This window comes from Amblyraja radiata, chromosome 2 (genome assembly GCF_010909765.2).
Source record: "Amblyraja radiata isolate CabotCenter1 chromosome 2, sAmbRad1.1.pri, whole genome shotgun sequence".
In the NCBI taxonomy this organism is placed as follows: Eukaryota; Metazoa; Chordata; class Chondrichthyes; order Rajiformes; family Rajidae; genus Amblyraja; species Amblyraja radiata.
Window position 1 is genome coordinate 33258239 of NC_045957.1, and position 13111 is coordinate 33271349.

Sequence of the window (13111 nt, forward strand, 5' to 3'; positions counted from 1 at the left end):
CTAGACACCTCTCGTGGAAAAGCTGTTGCGCTTAATAATTTTTAAAGATTGGTGTTATTTCCCTTTTCTTCTAATATTCTCGTTGGGGGAATAAGCAAGTTAGTTTGTTCATAACGTCCTGGTGCCGTGATTAATCTTCTGTTCCTACGCTGTGAGTTCTGCCACGATTTCTTGAGCATATTTAAGAGATGCTACCGAATTAGTGAATGTTTTTGAAACTCCCTTGAAAGTAATACGCATCCTGGCCGGATAATACACTCCGCATATGACATCCTTGACACCGTAAAGAGCTTCTCTTGTCTGTGAGAACTTTCTTCTCTTTTGCACAATCTCGTAAGGGTAGTCCCGTAGGAGTTTGATAGAATCATTTCTGTACATCATCTTCTCTCCGTGTTTAATTTTTTTCATCAGCTCTTCCACTGTTGAGTTATCCCGAAGTTTGACTATGATCTGTCGTGGATAGGCTTGGTCTCCTTGTGATCTTGGTTTAAATCTGGGTAGTCGATGTGCTACTTCAATTACAGGTGCCTCAGGTAGCTTGAGTACGTGTTTGATTAGATTGGCAGTGAACTCACAGGCATTGTCCCCCTCAGCTCCCTCTGTTACTCCACGTATTCGTATATTTTGGCGTCCACCCTGAAATTCAAGTGCTGTGTTATATAAAATAAAATAAATTAAATATTTTTTATGGTTTTGTTAAGACACAACGTTTTGATAAAGGATCACTACAGTATTGAGAATAGGTAAAAGAAGAAAACCAAGGATTATTCACAGCTTAATACATGCATCTGTCTGTATTTGTTTATTATGTGTGTGAAATCAAAATGAAAACGGCTACTCGCAGATGAGAAATGGAGATCGGAATAGGGAACATTAAACTGATGCTAAATGTATTCCAATGGATCACTGTTCTTTCCTGCATTATCGATAAACTATCGATAAAGGCATGGATATATTATTTCCACATTCATGTACAAAGGGAATGTAGGAACAAACTCGCAGTAGGTGTTGAGAAAGTGAGATTGTTTTATAGCTGACGAGGTTCATTCATTTATAATTCATGTAAAGCTGATGTTACAGTATACATTTGCATTTATTGTCTTTTTTTAGTTTTAACTGTGCATGCAATTTCTTTTTTTCATTTCAATTGCTTTTCTTTGATGAACAACTGTGACATGCAGGAAAAGGTAATTTCAAGCAGTTCTTGAATAATGTGGATCAATATGCTATACATTTTAAATGATTGGCAATTGAACAGTAAGGTAATATCAGAGCTCCCACTAGGCAGAGATTTTCTTGCGCATCCTCGGCAAGTGAATAAAGCACCAAAATCTGGAGAATAAAAATCTAATTTCCTGCAAATTACTTTCCCCTTAATGACAACATTAGTTTTCTTTAATTACACTGAGCACTAAATTCTTGGGAAGGACAACAAAAAAATGCTCCTGACCATTTATTTTCTTAATGGTCAATGCTTAAGGGAAACTTAAAGCATTGAACTGTTAAACAGGAATTGAATATATATTTAATTATTTTGTAGTATTTATCAGATCTCTATATGACCATGTCCTTTATTTGTATTGTATTGCTTTGTATTATAACAGTTTAAACGCAAGGCAGGATATCAAGTTCTATAAATAGGAAAAATGAGATAAATGCTCCAAGTGGAAAAAATAACACTTGAAAGCTACATTATAAAAGACAAACCTTTTATGCTCCTCTACCTAAAGGACTATGATGATGACTTTGAGTCAGGTGAATGCGAAGTGGAGGAGGAAAGGGAAGATGAGGAAAAAAAACAAGAAAAAGAGGAAATGCCACCACGGCAGCGAGCTGAGATTGAAGCAATTCAAAAAGCCATTACTGCAGAAAATGAAAAGATCAGCGCAACATGGGTTAGAAGCAATCAAAAAACATACAAGGAAGAACCCAAAAAAGGTATCACCAATGTTTATGTGGATGATCATACCCTAAGAATACCAGCAGATTCATTAGCTGAGGAGTTGCAGATGCAACTAAACGTTGTCAATCATCAATGAACATTCCCACTTATGACAGAAAAAGGTGTCAGAAAGGGCACAAAGTACTGAAGTAAGTCAGCGGGTCGGGCAGCATCTCTGGAGAACATGCATAATTGATGTTTTGGGTCAGGACCCGACTTCAGAGATGTTGCCGGACCCACTGGGTTACTCCAGCACTTTGTGTCCTTGTGTAAACCAGCTGCAGTTCCCTGTTTCTACAAGGTTATTGGTGAAGCTGTTGAAGATGATTGTGTGTAGGGCAGTGCCAAGAGGAACTCTGGAATGATGTCTTGGGGATAGGGATGATTAATCGCCAACAGCTGCAACCATCTTCCATTGTACTTAGTATAACTAACAATTGGAATTGTTTTATCCTGATGTCCATCAGCTTTAGTTTCACCATGGCGCCTTAATACTACACTTGGTCAAATGCTGTCCGTTGTCCATGCCAGTCACTGATACTTTATGCATGGCACTCAACTCATTGGTCTCTGTTTGGACTAAGGCTATAAACCTTATTGTAAACCAGTATCTGCAGTTCTATGTTTGGGAAAGAACTGCCGATGCTGGTTTAAATCGAAGGTAGACAGACACAAAATACGGGAGTAAACTCAGCGGAACAGGCAGTCTCTGTATCTCTGTATCTTTATCTCTGTACTGTCCACTCCCCTGACATCTGTCTGAAGAAGGGTCTCGACCCGAAACGTCACCCATTCCTTCTCTGCAGTTCCAAGTGTCTCTAAGGCTATAACAATTGTAGATCCAGGTATTCTTGCAGAAACCCAATCTGGTATTGGTGTGCTGTTTATTAGAGTCAAGGTGCTGCTTGATGGTGCCGTTGTTTTGCTAATTATTGAAAGGGTAACAAATTGAATTTCCCTCTATTTTATGGAAAAGACCCAGTCTTTACACAATATATTTATTTTCCTTTTAAATATTCTTGCTTTTACAATACTGATATAATATTTGCATAAACCCAATTGTTGCTGATTTTAGATTTAGAAGCATCACAATCTAGAGGACCTGTACGTGGAACATACATTGATTTTGTGGCAGCAAAGCAGAGGGAGATCAACTCGAAGGTGGCCTGTAAACAAAAGTAGGTCGCTGAAAATATGTTCATCGTTTACATTCAAAATAGTGCATTTTTTAAGAGTAATTACCCTGATGCCTCATTAACGATGAAAGCATAGGTGTTTGAGTGTGGTTGTGGATATTTAAATACAATACGATACGACACGATAAACCTTATTCATCCCCGGAGGGAAATTGGTCAAATAAGATTGTGCAAGAATTTTTAGAATGATTATAGAGATACAATGGCATTGAAATAATTACAAATTAAATAGTTGAATAGCAGTAGATAAATGATAGTGTGTCAAAATGGTGATGATTTTAGTTTTTAGTTTTAGAGATACAGCGCGGAAACAGGTCCTTCAACCCACCGAGTCCACGCCGACCAGCGATCCCCGTACATTAACACTATCTTACACATACTATGGACAATTTACAATTATACCAAGCCAATTAACCTACAAACCTGTAGTTCTTTGGAGTGTGGGAGGAAACTGGTGATCTCGAAAAAAACCCCGCACGAGGAGAAACCCACATGGAGAATGTACAAACTCCATACAGACAGCGCCCATAGTCAGGATTGAACCCGGGTCTCTGGAGGTGTAAGGCAGCAACTCTACCGCTGCGCCACGATGCCACCCCTGAACAAGAATGATTCTTGTACATACTACATGAGAGGTGAAATTATTTTGGGCTTTATGTTTAGATGAGTCCGGGTTTTCGCTTTGAGTGGTGTACAGTGAAAATAAATTGCCCCTGTCCAGTTCTTTCCTTCTCCAGTTGTTGCTTGAACCTCTTCACGACTTCCACTTCAATGATTTTCACTTTTAATTCTAAGTTGGTATAGAACTTGTCACCAACTATTATCTTGATAGCTGGTGATAAGTAGATAGACACAAAAAGCTGTAGTGACTCAGGGGGACAGGCAGCATCTCTGGAGAGAAGGAATGGGTAATTTTTCGGGTCGAGACCCTTCTTCAGACTAGTTAGCGAAAAGGGAAACGAGAGATATGGACGATGATGTAGAGAGATAAAGAACAATGAATGAAAGATATGCAAAAAGGTAAAGATGATAAAAGAGATAGGCCGTTGTTACCTGTTTGTTGAGTGAAAATGTGAAGCTGGTGCAACTTGGGTGGGTGAGGGATAGAGAGAGAGAGGAAGAATGCCAGGATTACTTGAAGTGAGAGAAATCAATATTCATACCACTGGGCTGTAAGCTGCCCAAGCAAAATATGAGATGCTATTCCTCCAATTTGCATTTAGCCTCACTCTGATAATGGAGACCTAGGACCGTATGGGAATGGGAAGGAGAATTGAAGTGTTTGGCAACCGGGAGATCAGGTAGGTTCAGGCAGACTGAGTGAAGGTGTTCAGCGAATCGATCGCCCAGTCTACGTTTGGTCTCGCCGATGTATAAGAGTTCACATCTTGAACAACGGATACAGTAGATGAGGTTGGAGGAGGTGCAAGTGAACCTCTGTCTAATCTGAAAGGCCTGTCTGGGTCCCTGGACAGAGTCGAAGGAGGAGGTATACGGACAAGTGTTGCATCTCCTGCGGTTGCAGAGGAAGGTACCTGGGGAGGGGGTGATTTAGGTGAGAAGGGATGAGTTAACCAGGGAGTTGCAGAGGGAACGGTTTCTGCGGATGGCGAAAGCAGTGGAGATGGGAAAATGTTACTAGTGTTGGAATCCCGTTGGAGGTGGCAAAAATGTCAGAGGATTATGTGTTGTATGCGACAGCTGATGGGGTGAAAGGTAAGGACTAAGGGGACTCTGTCTCTGTAGCGACTAATGGGGAATGGGAGCAAGGGCAGAGCTGCGGGGTACCAAGGAGACATGAGTGAGGGCTTCATCTATGATGGGAAATTGGAACCTCGTTCCCTAAAGAATAAGGACATCTCGGATGTCCTGGTATGTTCCATTTAATTTCATTTATTGCAGCAAAAGTTACTTAATTGTGGCATTTTTCTAGGTCTCCTTTCATAATTAATGTTTTAGAATTAGATTTGCTTTCTTTTGTTAAAGCACTAATTAAACAATGTGATTTACATGTGTGGGAAGGAACTGTAGATGCTGGATTAAACCAAAGATAGACACAAAATGCTGGAGTAACTCAGTGGGACAGGCAGCATCTCTGGAGAGGAATGAGTTATGGTTCGGGTCGAGACCCTGCTTCAGACTAGTCCGGGGAAAGGGAAACGAGAGATATAGACAGTGATGTAGAGAGATATCGAACAAATTAATGAAAGATATGTAAAAAAATGGAGAATAAAGGAACCAGTCCATTGATTTACATCCTATTTTTTGCAGAAAGCGCAGTGTTGAGCTGCTCAGACTGATTGACTTGGATTTCTCAGTTAGCTTTTCAATGCTTGATATGCCTCCATTGAATGAGTATGATGTGTACATCAAAAGCTTTGGGCGAAGAAACACTAAGCAGGTTTGTCTATTTGCAATGTTTTTAAATGTTTAAAATAAGATTTTTATGCTAAAAGTTAATTACTACATCTTTTATGGTGTATGGAAAGATTGTCAATTAACTTCCGAGTAGTGCTCCTAGAATGTGTGATTCCATAAGGTAAATGTGATATGATTGTTGAATTAGGCAACACTATTTCTTTTATGCAAACCAAACTGATAAGATAATTTCTATTGGAAACTAGAAGCTCAAGATTCCAGTGTCTGGAGTTGTTGTGACTCCTAGTTAATCTCTTCTGCACTCTTTTTAATGCTACCGCATTCTTCCTATAATGTGATGAGTAGAACAGTACACAGCACGCCAAGTATCACCTCACCAAAGGTTCTGTGCATCTACAACTTGACATCCCATCTCTTAGACTTGGTGCCTCAGTATACGAAAGCAAGCATGCTGAAACCCTTCTTCACTATCCTATCTAACTGAGTCACTATTTTGGGGGGCGATATGAACTTGTACCTTAAAGTTATTTTGTACAACTACACTCTTGAGGTCATTGTCATTTACTGTTCATGTCTTGTTGGTATTTCATATCCCAAACACCAACAAGACTTGTCTGTGTCCATGCAACTTTCCAACTGATCTGTGTCCCTCTGTAAACTTTAACAATCATCTTCACTATCCTCACCTCCCCAATTCTTCTGTTGTAAGCACACTTCCTAATCAATCCACCTATAACTAGGCCAAGTGGGACTGTTGGGGCCCTGTCACATGGGAGGCCTGGTCCCCCAACGCAATATTCCACAACTCACCCACAGCCCCCACGGGAGGCCTGGTCCCCCAACACAACCCGTTCCCCAACACATTATTCCACCACTCACCCGTTCCCCCAACGCAACCCGTTCCCCCAATGCAATATTCCACCACCCACCCATAGCCCCCAACTGCGCAGGCACGGTTCATTTCCTCTCATCCCCCTGCACTCCCTCCCCCTCCTCTTCACTCTCCCTCTTCATCCCCTCTCCTCCTCCCCTCCCCCAATCCCCCATCACCTCTCACTCCCTCTCCTTTCCCCTACCTTCAGTCACTCCCTCCCTCCCTCCATAACTCCTCTCCCCTCCCTACCCTCCTCTTATCCCTCTATCCCCCCAACTCCCCCACTCCTCATCTCCCCTATCCCCCCCCGCTATCCCTCCTCACCTCTGCCACTGCCCTCCTCTCCCTCTATTCCCCACTCCCTATCTATCCCACTCCCCCACTCCTCTCTCTCTATCCCCCCCTCTTCCTCCACTCTCCCTCCTCATCTCCCCCATTTCCCCCCCTCTCCCTCCCTACCCCCTCCTCTCTCTCAAACTTCCCCACTCTCCCTCTTCACCTCACCTCCCCAGGATCTTGAGGGTGCCGCTCCTTTCCCTCCTTGCGTGCCCTGAAAACACGTGTGCCTGAATAGCGTAAGTTTCACCATGTCTGTGCAATTGAAGAATGTTGTAGTCAAGTACTTTTTGATGTCTCTGATCCTCGGCGCGGCCTCTCCCCGCCCCCGGAGCCCGTCGTGCGTTCATTAGTGATTTCTTATTTTTGAAGGAAATGTTCTTACACTTTATGCATGCATTTGATATTATCACAATAAAGTTTTGGTTTATTATTGTCACGGTTACCGAGGTCCAGTTTTTATTTGCATGCTACCCAATCAAGTCAGATACTACTATGCATGAATACAACCAAGCCAAACTCAAGTACAAAAGGTAGAGCAAAGTGAAAGATACAGAGTTTTTAAGAAGGAAATGCAGATGTTGGAAAATCGAAGGTAGACAAAAGTGCTGGAGAAACTCAGCGGGTGCAGCAGCATCTATGGAGCGAAGGAAATAGGCAACGTTTCCGGCCGAAACCCTTCTTCAGACCTTCTTCAGTGAAAGATACAGAGTTTAGAATATAGCTCTCACCATTGTATCATTTCCAGTAAAAAAGCATAATGTTTGCCAAGAAGTAAGCTGGAGAATCAGGATTGTATCCCATTTTATTGAAAAAACATTCAAAAGTATGGTAACAGAGGAGATTAAGCTGTTCATAAGCCTGTTGGTGCACATTTTCAAGCTTGTATATCTTGTGCCTGAATAGCGTAAGTTTCACCATGTCTGTGCAATTGAAGAATGTTGTAGTCAAGTACAGTTTTCAGTGAGGTTGAATTCACTGGAAATTGTCAGTGACGTTTCATTGCATTAAGGAACTAATTAATAGATTAAGGCTCAAGAGAGACTGCTCATGTTGTAATCTAGAACAAAAAAGAAGTTACTGGTGAGACTCATCAGGTCAAGCAGCATCTGTGGAGGCATGGGGGTGTCGACATTTCAGGTGTTGATCCTGCATCCAGAACACCCCTCAGCCCCCTAGATTCCAGTGGAGATTCTTGCAGGGTCACAGTCTGCAATGCTTACTATCCCTTTACCACCGCAGATGCCAACTGACCCATTGAGTTCCTCCAAAAAAATTGATTTTTAGAAGGATCTAATCTGTTTTATGAAACACACTACTTATCTTTTGAGTATATAAACTCTCCCAAATTTTGTAAATTTGTTTAAGAACTCCAGTTTTTCATCTAAGAAAGCAATGCCTTATTTTTGTAGTTTTGTTTGCTTGTAGGCCTTTGTGCAGAGCAATGAAGATGATGTGGACAGAGACATTCAAACAGATGAGATTGAAACAGTTGACAAATGGACACAACATCCTGGAGAGGGTATCCTGGTGTGTGGCGGTGAGCAGTTTTTATAAATTCCGGACGTTGTTAGTTCTAAAATCTAACTTTAGAAAGGAGCTTGCTTTTGTCTGTTTAACCGCATAAGAGTTCTGGCATCTTGACAAAGATTAGTGTGTTTGGTATTCGTATCTTGACCTTGTTATATAATATCTTATATTTTACTAACTGCTTTGCACTTTTATATGATTGATCAAAAACGCAGATTGAAATCTGCGCCATAAAAAAATGTGCATTTGTCGCTTATTTATGAATCCAGTGCACCACTTCATGGTTTATTCTGCTCTGTTCTTAGTTGAAGTGGCATTGATTTTCCTTTACTTTGAAATAAAATTATGCTTATTCATTGGAAAATAGGAGGGAGCAGAAGCTATTTTACATTTTGCAGGATTTATTCGACAAAATAGAATAATGCCTGACCCACTGATTACTCCAGCATTTTCTGTCTATCTTTGAATAATCAACCTTAATTAAGCATAAAGTACTTTTTGATGTCTTGAGCAATCAAAAACTAATTATATAAATAAAAAGACTGTATCTTTATGTTGCAACAACATTCAATAAGGAAAGTAAATTATTATTTGTTACTTTCATGCTTCTTCTTCTTCAGGACTTCCCAAACCCGGTTGGTATATTCATTTCCTTTATTCATTGATCTTCTACTCTTATTGATTGCACAAAATTAAGTTAAATCCACCCAAACACTAACTTATTTTTTTATGACATATTAATGCAGTTTTCTTTCTTCGAACAGGAGAAAATATTGATACCTTTTCCTCGGAAACATTGATTAAGAATATTGACTCTCGAAGGCTGACCAACTTCCTAAGATCTGCTTGCCAGGTGTTGTATTTCACTTGTCTAACACCATGCAAAATAAAGTTTTGTATTGTAATTATTTTTACAGAGACGTCTGCCTGTCTATTTCTTTTTAAGTCAAAGTATCTTGTATGTGTAGATTTTAATTAACAGCAGTTGATTAAAACATGCAAAGTAGATCTTCAGTATAACATGTATACAGTGTTTTACACAAGTACGTGGAATAGTTTAAATATAACATTGGAAATTGGAAAAGAAGCTGTCTCACAAGCTTTCACTCACTGAAATACTAGTTCTTGGCCAATTATTTAAACTAACAACTGATCTTTATTTATGTAAGAATTTTCCTTGTGCAGGACAGCATTTTAGTCTTTGTCTCCTATTTCTTGATCCCTTTTCTCTTTTTATCCATTAAACATATCTTTTTCTGATTTCCATTACCTATCAGATTTCATGAGGTCTCTAGTTCCAGGGAGAACTGCAGGTTCTCCAATCTATCCACATAATTAGAATTTGGCATCTTTGAAATAGTCTGGTATATTTTTTCAGCACCTTTTACTAAAGCCTTCACCTCTTTTCTAAAATGTCAGGAAATGGACAAGATATTCCAGTTGTAGCTAAATCAAACATAAAACAGAAGAGAGCACAAGAACTGGCCTGTTGGCCCATAATGTCTATGTCAAACACAAAGCCAAGTTAAACTAATCTCATCTACTTGCACATGATCCATATCCTTCCATTCCCTGTATATCCATGTGCCTATCAGAAAGCCTCTTAAAAGCAAATATTGCATCTGCCTCCACCACCTGCCCTGACTGCATTCCAGGCACCCTCAGTGTTAAAAAAAAAACTTGTCTCACACATCTCTTTTAAACTTTGCCCCTCTTTCCTTGAAGCTATGCCCTCTAGTCTTTCACATCACCACCCTGTGAGAAAGGTTCTGATTGTGCACGCTATGTCTCTCTTAATTTGATATACTTTTATCAGAATCAGTGTGTTATTAAGACTTGTTATGTTTCCTTACATGTGATATTACAATATTATGTGCAAATGGTGCTGAAATGAATTGTTTGGTTAAAATATTATTGTACAGACCTTCAAATGAGAAAGTTATATTTTTGCTGTAAATCTCTAATCACTCTAATATCATGTCAGGTAATTGCTGTGTTGCTTGAAGAAGATCAAGCAGAGGACCAAGCCAGCAAGAATATTCAGTCAAAAGCAACCAGTTTTTCTGTCAGTGATGGATGCTCTCAGTTGAACACAACGTTGCCTTTTTTACATGGTAATAAATGGTCTGAGTGGGGTTCAGTTTAATGCTATTACAGTCTGCATTGACCTTTCTACACATTCTGTTTTTCTTCTAACAATGTTGTTTTTAAGAAATATTGTTTTGCTGCTTATTTTTCAAAACTTCCACTTTGAAATGCATACCGATATATATTTTATTCTTCGTTCAAGTCTTGTTTTGACATACTTGCTTCAATATAAGTTCTTGCAAATTTAATGCCAGATTCTCAGTTATCTTGTCCAGTAACAATGCCCATCTTACGTGGCCTTCCCTGAGTTACATGGACAATTATTTCCCCCTCAAACGTGATCTTACTTTACGTGAAACATTCAATTAGGCCGTGTCTCTTGATAGCTCTTACAGGGAATGAAGGACTATGAATAATGTGTGGGTACAGGAGATTAGTTTAACCTGGCATCATGTTCGATGCAGGCATTGTGTGCCAAAGGGCCTGTTTCTATGCTTCTATGTACTAGTTAAAGCATTACATCACTAATATTTAGATACATTACATATATTATTCATTCTACAAGTAATTCCAAAATAATATGTTTAAGATTATATTTCAGTAATCCTCCAAATAATAATCCAGTATCTTTGTTTTTTTGTAGGTCGTGAAGTGTTATACTTACATTTCTCACGAGTGCAAAGACAAATACTGCTTTCAGTGCACAGCCTTCCTAAAGAGCCTGGCTTGGTCCAGGTTGCCAGCTATTACATAATATGTGTTTGGAATATCTGGGAGGCATCGTTTCCTCAGAAAGTCCTCATCTGTGAATCCGAGGTCTGTGAAACCGTAATTGCTTATGTTTGTGGCGAATCTCTCTGTAAATAATGCATTGATATTCCACACAGTCAATGAGGCGAGCTGAAACTCACATTCCTACCAGTGTGTATTCCTGATCTGGATTCTCATTCCTTAAAGCAGTGGATAATGAGAAATATTACAAAGTACAATTTTTCTTAATCTGTCTCTTTCTCTCGCTCTCTTTGTAATGTATTTCTTTGTTCTTTTCTTATGACTTAAATAACTTGATTTGCCATTGAATTCACTACAATGAATCACTATATTTGTACACCATATCCATATACCATGCCCTATTATTCTAACTGCTCTTTTATTCAAATTAAACTTCTTGAAATTTACAGGGTCAAAGATTTCTGAGGTAAAAGGTTTAGGAAAAATAACTAATTCAATGGATATGAAAAAACCCTCTCCAGCAAATTCTGGCCTATGGACGGAGACAAATATATTCCTTGTCAGATCGCTTCATGGTTTATCCTGATGAGTCATGAAAATTGATCAAACTAATGTTATTCCCAGACTAACCAGTGCAAATGCTTATCATGCAAACACTGGAATAAATTTCTCTAACATTTTCAATTTTCGAATTCAAAAATTGAATTAAGACAATTCGATGCTATTTCTTCAATCTGTTTCTTTTGAGCTAAGGCCATTCAGCGATGATGTTAAAACTTCATGAAAGATGATGTTTAGGATTTTCCAATAGTACAATATGAAGAAAAGCCACTCATCTGAACTCTCAGCGATTCAGATGTGGATTTTCTCCATATTGTACTATTGTTCATGGAAAATCCTAAACATCACCTTTTATGAAGTTTTAACATCATAATCTGAGCAAATTCATTAAAATCCATAATTTCACCTTACATTTTCCCCTGTTCCAAAACTGGAGCCAACTCCACACCTTTCTATTTTCTCCCAAACTGTTAATAATGTTTTCCAAAGCCAGCTAACTGCTCCCTTCCTCTGAGGATTATAAAGCACAGAACACAATAATAGAATAAATAGAGGTGTCGCCATTCATGCTGCTGGATCAATCTGTTTACATTCATAAAGGACGTTGGCTTAAGAAATCTCTCAATTTATGGCTCGATAGAATAAGTGAAGTAGAATTCAGTAAATTGTACAGATTAGTTTCTCTAAGCATGGTTTGCTTTGCTGTCAGGAAAACAAGAATGAATCACGCATTTGTGATGGTGCCTGTTTATACTTGTGACTTCACAAAGTTCACTCCAAGTTACCCACTATTTCAACTTGGAAATGTGTTGTTGGAACTTCAGTGTTGCTGGATTTAAATAATGGAATTCCCTATGTTGGTCATGTAACACAGAAACAGGTTATTTGCCTACTACGCTGACCATCAAGTACCCATCTATATTAATCCCTCTTTTTTAACCAGTATTTGGTTGCAGATCTCTTTGCTTCAACACTTGAATTGCCAAGGTGTAGAAGACTGTGGCCAATATGCTGGTAAATGGGATTATTATAGATGTATACTCAATGGATGGCTGAAGATTCCATGATTCTTAAGGGGCTGTCCCACTTGGGTGACCTAATTTGCAAGTTTAGAAGAGTTTAGGAGAGTTTGAAAATATGTCATGTTGAAGACCTCCTTCGACTATATAGAAGACCTCCTTCGACCTCCTTCGACTATGTTGAAGACTCGCTACGACTAGCTAAGACTAATTTCGGGGAAATTGGACATAGTGGAGAGTGATGACGACCTCATTCGATCTCCTTCGACCTCCCTTCGACTATGATGAAGACTATCTACGACTACCTTCGACTATCTTCGAATACATTCGACTATCCTCGATTACCTATGACTAATATTCCGACCTACTACGATCTACTACGACTAAACCTACGAGTAAAAAAAGCATCGATTTTTTTCCATGGCGACCTTTTTTTACTTGCGGGCATTTTTCA

General features: G+C 39.3%; 1 protein-coding gene across 3 annotated transcripts in view; it reads left to right on the plus strand.

Annotated features, from left to right (window-relative positions):
* The window catches only part of dync2i1 (dynein 2 intermediate chain 1), a 92446-nt gene that overhangs the window by 52998 nt on the left and 26337 nt on the right, over positions 1-13111 (plus strand). For 2 of the 3 annotated variants that reach the window (XM_033044600.1, XM_033044613.1), the window contains 8 exons: positions 1731-1938; positions 3018-3120; positions 5410-5539; positions 8156-8267; positions 8878-8892; positions 9022-9110; positions 10242-10371; positions 10989-11161. In XM_033044600.1, coding sequence (XP_032900491.1) covers positions 1731-1938; positions 3018-3120; positions 5410-5539; positions 8156-8267; positions 8878-8892; positions 9022-9110; positions 10242-10371; positions 10989-11161 — 960 coding nt within the window. The remainder of the gene's footprint in view (positions 1-1730; positions 1939-3017; positions 3121-5409; positions 5540-8155; positions 8268-8877; positions 8893-9021; positions 9111-10241; positions 10372-10988; positions 11162-13111) is intronic. The other variant, XM_033044605.1, reaches the window with a different exon arrangement.